This window comes from Taurulus bubalis, assembly GCF_910589615.1.
Source record: "Taurulus bubalis genome assembly, chromosome: 5".
Classification (NCBI taxonomy): domain Eukaryota; kingdom Metazoa; phylum Chordata; class Actinopteri; order Perciformes; family Cottidae; genus Taurulus; species Taurulus bubalis.
The window spans coordinates 1,302,632-1,313,485 of NC_136593.1; the positions used below are offsets into that span (position 1 = coordinate 1,302,632).

Below are 10,854 nucleotides of genomic sequence, written 5' to 3' on the forward strand. Positions count from 1 at the left end.
TCGAGAAGCGATGAAGAAACCTGCTGCAGCAGTACGGTTTAAAATATGTAGTTTTTTATGATCTGTTAATGTTTTTTAAGAAATGGGGGATGGTTGCAGCAGCTGAAGGACACGCCCCCTCCTGGACACGCCCCCTCCTGGTGGCCTCTGGCGCTTTACAAACTGGACTTGTGTCCTGAGGACAGATGAGCAGCTGTGGGATTCAACCCAAGCCGAGCCGTGTTCCCGAGCAGCGAGCAGACTCTTCCTCAAAGGCTCGGCTCGCCGGAACGTTTAACCCAATTCCTGCTTCGGAGCTCGCAGCTGAATTCTTTAAAGTTGTTTTAAGTCCAGTGTGCTCAGCCGCTCCAGGGTTTGAGTGAGGGGGTGATACCACTGGCATGCCTTCGCTTAAAGGAAATGCTTCCATCACTCCGTCTCCAAGAGAAACAACCTTCATCGTCCAATGGTTGGGGGGAACTCAGTAAACCTGAAAGCTGAAAGCTGAATGAGACGTTGCTAGATGACTAAAATGTTACAATCAAGTCCTAGACCTGTCAATCACCTTGTAGCCCCGCCCTAAAGCGTCCCCTGCTTTATGGTCTGTTTGACTCTAAATGACCATAATGTACTAAATGAACATCATGCTGTATTGAAGAAGACTTGAAACTAGAGATTGAGACATAAACTCATGTTTACAATGTTTACTGAGGGAATACATCAAGAGAAGTAGAGTCATTTATATATACTTCTATACAACCAGAGGAGTCACCCCCTGGTGGTCAGAAGAGAGAATGCAGCTTTAACATATGAAGCATATACTTCTATACAACCAGAGGAGTCTCCTCCTGGTGGTCAGGAGAGAGAATGCAGCTTTAACACATGAAGCATATACTTCTATACAACCAGAGGAGTCTCCTCCTGGTGGTCAGGAGAGAGAATGCAGCTTTAACACATGAAGCATAGACTTCTATACAACCAGAGGAGTCTCTTCCTGGTGGTCAGGAGAGAGAATGCAGCTTTAACACATGAAGCATAGACTTCTATACAACCAGAGGAGTCACCCCTGGTGGTCAGAAGAGAGAATGCAGCTTTAGACTTCACATTTCAGAAACCATACAAATATAGCCACCAGGGTTTGTGTTTGATTCATATTGTTTACGTTCCCCGATGCAATTGAAAAAAAGAGGAAAAGCCTGTGTATTCACCACTTCATCACATTAAGAGGAGGATTTAATAGTTTTTTGAAATGTTGTGTTTAAATATGCAAATGAGGCATTATGTAATGGTAACTTTAGGTGAATTCACAAATACCTGTGCTTAATTAATTTCCCTCACCTAACTTCTTGTAGCTGTCCAATAAACTCGCAGCAGTTTAAAAAGCGACCTGAAAAACCGAACACAGTCATTCTCGGGTTAAACTGGTTTGGCATCTGAAAGGCTTGTGAATTCCTCCGATAGTTTAGTCTACAGCGGCTGGGGGGCAGAGGTTTGGATTGATAGGAGTTTGGAGCTCAGACAATTAGACATTTTTTATTGAAGAGTAGTTTATGCAACTTTCCCACATTTGGAGCAGGTCAGATTTGCACTTCATCACTGGCCCGTATTTACACATCAGAAATTCTTTGCATGCTTCATGAAAAAGTCTGGGATAAGACACACAGATTACTCCTCATTGTTGCATCTGAATGGGCAAAGGCACAATGGCAGATAAGTGCTGGAAAAAAGGGCATTTTTGAGTATAATTCTCTAATGTTTCAAATAGCATTTCTGTTAACTTTTTACACCAATCAGAACACAGATACAAATCTGAAGAGAGCAAACAAAAGCAGTTCCGATCTGTTTGGAGTCTAATATGAGACCAGAACTTTAATCCAAAAGTGTCTCTGGTTGCGTTTGGTTTCTCTCGGCTGCGTCGTCCTCATCGCCATCAACATCATACGCGAGTTCTGGAGAGTGGCTGGTAAAGAGCATCGACCCCACGAGTTCATCTCTCTCTGTTTAGTCTGTTTTAGTCTGTGGTATGCAGTCTCTAGTCCACTTGAGGGTGAGGAGTCATGTCTGTTGCATACCAGGACCGGCCTTCCTTTGCTACCTGCAGCCACACGACTCCACCACCATGTCCTCGTACTGCTTGTAGACGACGTTGTTGGCCGAGTCGATGTAGAGTATGCTGATTGGGCTGAGTCGGGTCGGGACGCAGCAGGTGGGCGGCGTCGAGTCCGGGTCCATCGAGTTCATCAGGGTCTGTATGATGGCGTGGTTGGTCGGCTCCAGGTGCGAGCGGATGGGGAAGTCGCAGACGCCGTCGCAGTGGAAGGCCTCGTACTCCAGCGGCGCGATGATCCAGTCGTCCCAGCCCATCTCCTTGAAGTTCACGTGGAGTCGTCTCCGGTGGCACCGCGGCCTCGTCTGCATCTTCACCACCTGGTGCTGGGGGAGGGTCTGCGCCGGCGGCGGCGGCGGATGCAGAAGCTTCTTGGACGCCCTCGCGGCAGGAGCTCGGCGCATTCTCCGCTGGGTGAACAGGTATTCGTAGACGGTTTTGTTGTCGTGGCCTGACCGCGCTTTGATCTCGTTGTAGAAAAGGTCGCGCTTCTTGCTCTTGCCAAACGCCAGGAAGAAGGCCTTTTCCTTGTTGGTCCTGCCGGGTCGGGCGAAGCCCAGAGGGCGCAGGTCCACGGGGCGACCGCCTCTGTGCTCCAGAGCCTCCAGGTCAAAGCACAGCTGCTGGGAGTGCTGGTTCTGCTGGTTTTTGAATCCCTTGAAGATTTTCCACATGTCAAACACTTCCCATTTGCCGCCGAATCCGCCTCCGCCGAGCAGGTCCTCCAAGGTCTTCGTCTGGAGCAGAACCGCCTGTTGTTTACCTGAAGCGCAGGTGTACAGCTTCAGGCACGGGGGCGAGATTCTTCCACCGCCTCCGTTGGCGGCTGTGGATCCCATTGAGGGCCTGCGGGGGTCAGACAGGCGCTTCCTCAGGATGCGCAGCTCGGCCCCCAGGAGCCCGTCTCGTTCCAGGGAGCTGACGTTGAAGTGATACCTCTGCCGTCTGAGCTGTGGCCCACGCTCGTCTGTGAGGGACAGAGACACACATGAGGAAACTACACACACGATGGACGATGCACATGAACACACATGAAGAGTTCAGCTGCAAACAGATGTAAAGACACACATGCATGCACGTAAAGACACACACATACAAAGACTGCAAATGGAATCGAAAAATCAATCTGCAACTGTTTTTCCTCCACAAGCTAAACCTTTGCAAAACATTTACTGGTTCCAGATCCTCGGATGAGGACGATTTCATGCTTTTCTTCGTCACACATGAGAAAAATATTTGGATTTTGGACGTGGACTGCTGAAAACATCACCTCTGGCTGCGGTACATGTGCTGGTTGGTTGTAGCCCCAATGCACTCACCAACCAGCAGCAGCACAACCCAGTCAAGGGCAAGTAATATTGACATATTGACACATCTCCTTTGAGCACACTAATAGTCCTCTTCTGGAGGCAGACGCTCACACACACACACACACACACACACACACACACACGCACACGCACACACGCACACACACGCACACATACACGTAAGCACAAACACATCAGCAGGAATGAACTGAATGGTGTGTAATGTTTTCATTTGTTGTCGGTGAGGGAAACCAGTGAACTTCCATGTCTAAATGGAATCCAGTAATGAAATCCACTAAAGTATACACACACACACACACACACACACACACACACACACACACACACACACACACACACACACACACACACACACACACACACACACACACACACACACACACAGCAGCAGCAGACCCACTCTGCTCACTTCTTCTCACGTCATTCCCCTCCTCTTCCCATCCAGGACTTAAGCATGCATTGAAAAGTACATTAGAACCAGACAGGGCGACCACATCGGACTGTAAACAGGCCTGTTATTATGGACCTGCAGCCATTCAAGTGCCGATAGACAGTTAACCAGCATCTGCTGTGGAGGAAACAAACCATCCACAACACACACACACACACACACACACACATCCTGGCACTTCCCTGTGGAACATCTGATTAAAGCTCAAACTGAGAGTAACGTACTTTAAAAACAACGTGGAGGTAGCGCTCGTTCACTTGCAGATTGAAGAGAACGAGGAGGCTCAACAACCAGAACGAGGGAACTGAGGTGGGCGGGCGCCATGACTTTAACACATGAAGCATAGACTTCTATACAACCAGAATAGTCACCCCCTGGTGGTCAGGAGAGAGAATGCAGCTTAAACACATGAATCATATACTTCTATACAACCAGAGGAGTCGCCCCCTGGTGGTCAGGAGAGAGAATGCAGCTTAAACACATGAATCATATACTTCTATACAACCAGAGGAGTCGCCCCCTGGTGGTCAGGAGAGAGAATGCAGCTTAAACACATGAATCATATACTTCTATACAACCAGAGGAGTCGCCCCCTGGTGGTCAGGAGAGAGAATGCAGCGTTAAGACACTTCCGCATCGGCTTCACTCGGCAGAAGCAGAGGTTGCCGCCCGGTCTGGACAGAAAGAGTTGGGTATCATCAGTGTAAAACATGACAGTGGACAACCTATCGTCATACAACGGTTCATAAGATTGCTTTTTTTGTGCGTGCTTTAATACTAAAGTCCAGCAGCACGAGACCTCGGCTTCACAGGAAACAACTTAGTAACGTCCAAGCAACAAAACCACAACAGTTATTTAACAAAAAGATGGTTGTTTGGGTTAAATAACTATGGAAGTGTCGTGACTTAAGTATGGAAGTTAGGTGACCAATATATCGACATCGACTTCTCGTTTCACTCGGAGAACGAGCGTCGGCCTCCTGGGGGAAAGTGTTGTGTCTGTTGGAGCCGTCCATCAACATCAAGAGGTGTTTCTGTTATTCAGCCCTCCCTCATTGATACTAGGGGGGGAAACACCAGAGGTCCCGCGATTCGATATTATCACGATATATTGAGTATTGAGATATACTGCGATTATTTTTTTCCAACTGCATATTGTCCCCAATGGAACTTTTAGTCAACATATTTGGTCGAATAAAATAACGTTTTCAGTCTGTTCATCTCATTTTAATATATTTTTGTTTTCAATAAGTTCATCGCATTTCTAATTTCTCCATTTTAGTTTTCTTCCTCACGTTGATCCGGGACCTCTGCTGACCTCACCAGAAAACAACAAAGCACCATCTCGTGGACTGAAAAAGCAATTGATTTTGGACCAAAAAGTTTATAATTTTCACAATAAAAGATCGATACTTGGCTTCCGTGTACCGACACAATATCGGCAAGCAAAATATCGTGATACTATGCTGTATCGATTTTTTTCTCGACCCCTCATTAATACGTGAACAAAATAATGTAAAATATTTTTTTTCCTCTACTTTTCTTTCCGTCCGCCCTCATTTCTTTCCTTCTTCAACTGATCTAAAAGCACGAAACGCACCCAAGAAACACGTGACTAAATAAGGGTTCATACACATTCTGACCAATGGATTTCATTACTTTTCCATGACTTTAAACCAAATTCCCTGAATTTTAAACCAAATTTCCATGAGCAAACGTTTAGTGAAGTCTGGGTCTAAACAGTAAAAAGTGAGTAAATGTAGTATTTAAACTAACAATGAGAACACAAAGCATACAGTAAACCTTAAATGACTCAAATGAATGAGACAATAGTTTGATTAAAAGAATAAACATTTATATAGATGCCTGTATATATGCCTGCTTATATTCTGAGTCTTTCTTTTAAAAGCATATTCATTATTTCAAACTCAGTGTAAATGAACGTCATGAACACATGAATATAACACATTTACATGAACACATGAATATAACACATTTACATGACTTTTATTACACTTTGGGTTTTTTTTTTTTTTAAAGGACTTTTCCAGGAAATAGCCATTTTAAATGTCCATTACCTTTCCAGGTTTTCCATGAGCGTAAGAACCCTGAACTGATCTGAAAGCATGAATCACATCCAAAAAACATGCCATGAAATACAGGAGAGGTGGAAAGGCAGAGAGAGAAAAGGGGAAGTGAGTGAATGGGAACAAGTGAGGGGGAAGAGATGTCAGGCCATCAGTTACACCTCCGAGGTCACCGGCCATTTGCTGAGGACACGCTAAGCAAATAAAGCCCAAATTAAAAGTACATTAAGTGCTTGAAATGTAAACCTTTAGCTGGGCTAGAAATATTAAACTCTGGTAATTTAAACATTGTTTTAAACAGTTTTACAGCGTAAAGATAACATTACACAGGGGGCCACCCTACTTGTGGCTGGAGGAGTGTTTATTTACCCTCCTGAGGCCGTAGATCACCGACAGCAGCAGTGCTGCCGCTGAGCGGCCAGATGGCCAGAAACACACAGAAATCATAACGCAACTGCACACACACACAAACATGTTAGTACAAATAAATACACATGTACATGCATGTCCGGGGGCCCTGGAAACTTGGTTTTAAAATATATAAAAAACTCTCACTAATATTACATATTCGTGAATGGGAAGCGATCAAAATGAAAGTTATGGGGGAAGAATTCTGAGAGTGAAAAACTCTGCAAATCTTCATCAAATTAGGAAAATATGTTGAATAAATTGACGCGATTGATGAAGCCGTGGAAATCGGATGCTTAGCTTAGCATAAAGACTGGAAAGCTCGCTAACTCGTTACCTAGCGTTGGAACATGAACACGCATGAACGTGACCCGTTAATAAATAACAAACAGTACGTGTTATTGGTCACTATGCTAAGCTAAGCTAACTGGTTCCAGCTACATACAGCGTCAAATCGCTATCTTCCTGCAGCTTTGAAGTCCGCTCCAGTTGAGGAACCGAGTCATCGCTTTCCTGTCGCCCTCCAGAGACTAGAGACCAGAGACTAGAGACTAGAGACCAGAGACCAGAGACCAGAGACTAGAGACTAGAGACCAGAGACTAGAGACCAGAGACCAGAGACCAGAGACTAGAGACTAGAGACCAGAGACCAGAGACTAGAGACTAGAGACCAGAGACTAGAGACTAGAGACCAGAGACTAGAGACTAGAGACCAGAGACCAGAGACCAGAGACTAGAGACTAGAGACCAGAGACTAGAGACCAGAGACCAGAGACCAGAGACTAGAGACCAGAGACCAGAGACCAGAGACCAGAGACTAGAGACCAGAGACCAGAGACCAGAGACCAGAGACCAGAGACCAGAGACTAGAGACTAGAGACCACAGACCAGAGATTAGAGACCACAGACCAGAGACCAGAGACCAGAGACTAGAGACCAGAGACCAGAGACTAGAGACCAGAGACTAGAGACCAGAGACTAGAGACTAGAGACCAGAGACCAGAGACCAGAGACTAGAGACCAGAGACTAGAGACCAGAGACTAGAGACTAGAGACTAGAGACCAGAGACTAGAGACTAGAGACCAGAGACCAGAGACTAGAGACCAGAGACTAGAGACCAGAGACTAGAGACTAGAGACTAGAGACCAGAGACCAGAGACTAGAGACTAGAGACCAGAGACTAGAGACCAGAGAATAGAGACCAGAGACCAGAGAATAGAGACTAGAGACCAGAGACTATAGACTATAGACTAGACACTAGAGACCAGAGACCAAAAACAAGACACTAGAGACTAGACACTAGAGACCAGAGACTAGACACTAGAGACTAGACACTAGAGACCAGAGACTAGACCAGAGACTAGACACTAGAGACCAGAGACTAGACCAGAGACTAGAGACCAGAGACCAGAGACTAGAGACCAGAGACTAGAGACTAGAGACCAGAGACCAGAGACTAGAGACTAGAGACCACAGACCAGAGATTAGAGACCAGAGACCAGAGACTAGAGACTAGAGACCAGAGACTAGAGACCAGAGACTAGAGACCAGAGACTAGAGACTAGAGACCAGAGACTAGAGACTATAGACTAGAGACTAGAGACTATAGACCAGAGACCAGAGACTAGAGACCAGAGACTAGAGACCAGAGACCAGAGACTAGAGACCAGAGACCAGAGACTAGAGACCAGAGACCAGAGACTAGAGACCAGAGACCAGAGACCAGAGACCAGAGACTAGAGACCAGAGACCAGAGACCAGAGACTAGAGACCAGAGACCAGAGACTAGAGACCAGAGACCAGAGACCAGAGACTAGAGACCAGAGACCAGAGACTAGAGACTAGAGACCAGAGACCAGAGACTAGAGACCAGAGACCAGAGACTAGAGACCAGAGACCAGAGACCAGAGACTAGAGACTAGAGACCAGAGACCAGAGACTAGAGACCAGAGACCAGAGACCAGAGACTAGAGACCAGAGACCAGAGACTAGAGACCAGAGACCAGAGACTAGAGACCAGAGACCCAAACCCTCCTCATGGTTACAGCAGCCGCTCCTGCTGTCTGTTCTTTGGTCCGTTTCTTTCTGAGTGAACTTCCTCAGCTCTCAGATGACCAACATGTTTCTACCAGTGGAAACATAATCCCGGTTGCATTTGAATGAAGTCTGCAATGCTGCTGAAGTTCAACCATCAGAGTATTAACAGCTGGCACGACTTCCACATGAGAGATATGTAAAGACAATAGATGCATGTTCCTTATGCAAAGAAAGAGAATAAAGACGTGACGTCACATTCCATCGTAACACGTGTGTTCTGATAAAGTAATAAAGGTTTGAAGTTAAACGCAGAGTTCATACATGTTGACCAATGGATTGACAAATGAATGAGACAATAGTTTGATTAAAAGAATAAACATTTATATAGAAGCCTGTATGTATGCCTGCTTATATTCTGAGTCTTTCTTTTAAAAGAATATTCATTATTTCAAACTCAGCGTAAATGAACGTCATGAACACATGAATATAACACATTTACATGACTTTTACTAAACTTTGGGATATATTTTTTTTCTGGCCTGGACACAACCATTTTGCTTCTCCAGCTGTTCCATGGCCGTAAGAACCCTGAACGTGATTTCAGAATAAATCGATGACCCCGCTGTGGACCAGAGTCCGGAGACGCGGTGCGTTACCTTGTCCTCGGTCCACGAAGCTGGTGATGGTGCTGGCCGGCCCCGCCTCGTGCAGTGCGCTGCTGTTCCGGTCCCCGCGGCTCAGAGACCAGTACAGAGACAGCATGTAGTCGTGAGGAACCACCAGCGGGTCCCGGGCCTTGCCGCCGCCTCCCCGCTGCGCCGCCGGCCCCGCGGGCTGCTGCTGCTGCTGCTTCTGCGCGCGGGCGGCTCTTTGGGGAGGTCCCGCGCGCACTGGCGCCGCTGCGCTCGCCCTGCCGGCGACTTTCCCCAATTTCATCCCCGGTGAGCCCGCACCCGCAGCGGCCGCAGTCCCTGCCGCATGCGCGCTGAAAGTCGCGGGAGGAGCGCGCGCCTTAACGTGAGCGTCTTTGCGCCCTGAGCTGCCCGGTCTGTCCCGCTGCGCCGGCCCGGGAGACGCGGGCAGCTTGCCGGTCACCGTCGTCTCGCTCTGGATGGACGGAGGCTCCGCGCGGATCCGCGTAATCCTCGCCGGACTCCCGGGAGCGGACACCGGCTGCCTGCTCTCGGACCCACCGAGTCCTCTGTCGGTCCTCCGGTGGACCTGCTCTCCTTCCCCGCCGCCTGGCGCGCGCTCTGTCGCCTCTCCAAGCCGGTGGTGCTGCTGAGTGACCGGTCTGGTCCGGCTGAGTGAGCCCAGACCAGGATGCAGGTAGATGAGCGTCCAGCAGCTCAGCAGAAGAGAGACACGCGTCACAGCTGTCATCCTTAAAGCCCTCGTGCCGTCATGGTAAAGAAGCGCAGAGTTAGTCGACCTGTGTGGATCCCGTCCGGTCCGTGTCCCGCATCCTCTGAGTCCGGAGGCGGGATGGGTTCACGGGGCTGGTCCCGTCTGCGACCGGCTGCAGACATGTGCGAGGTTGTGAAAGCAGAGCTGTGGACTACAAGTGGGTTTTATAAGTTGGAGAAACAAATCCTGCACAAGCCGCGTCCTCCCACCCGTCCTCTGCGAGGAGCATCCTGCTGCACGAGGAGAGAAGACCCGGGGACCGGCCGAGCAGAAGCGGACTCCTCGCGGGGAACACGGCGCGTTCTGCTGCATGTCTGCAGGAAACGACTTTAAAGCACACTTCTTTTTTCTCTCCAAGAGAGGCGAGAATGGCGTAATGCCCCTCTCACACACACACACACACACACACACACACACACACACACACACACACACACACACACACACACACACACACACACACACACACACACACACACACACACCCCTTCAGAGTTTGAACTCCGTCCAGTGAAAATATTCCGCTCTCAGCGGCCTGCAGGTGCGCGAGAGGAAACCCTCCAACAGACATGCGCAGGAAGAAGCTGCTTTAATTACCGCGTGACGTCATGCTGTCCAAACTCATTTAACAGCAATATTTCTTCTCAAATCTTCCTCCCCTCTTTCCACCGATGACTCACTCGAGCTGCATCATCATCACCACCATCATCATCACCATCATCATCATCAAGAAAAAGAGAAAAGAAAAAAAAAACTTTCTTTATGTTGCATTATGTCATTTGAAGTGAGTTTTGTCCAAATACAAGGGTGAGAGCTGATATCAGGGTCACACACACACACACAGACACAGACACAGACACACACACACACACACACACACACACACACACACACACACACACACACACACACAGACACACACACACACACACACACACACACACACACACACACACACACACACACACACACACACACACACATACACACACACACACACACATATACACACACAGACACACACACATACACACACACACATATAC

General features: G+C 47.9%; 1 protein-coding gene across 1 annotated transcript; it reads right to left on the reverse strand.

Moving 5' to 3' along the window:
- Positions 1-2,070: 2,070 nt before the first annotated feature.
- gdf5 (growth differentiation factor 5) lies at positions 2,071-9,784 on the reverse strand (the record flags this gene model as incomplete). The annotated part of the gene is made up of 2 exons (XM_079218168.1): positions 2,071-3,053; positions 9,058-9,784. 2 exons carry the CDS (start codon positions 9,782-9,784, stop codon positions 2,071-2,073), a joined length of 1,710 nt encoding a protein of 569 aa, XP_079074294.1.
- Positions 9,785-10,854: the final 1,070 nt, after the last annotated feature.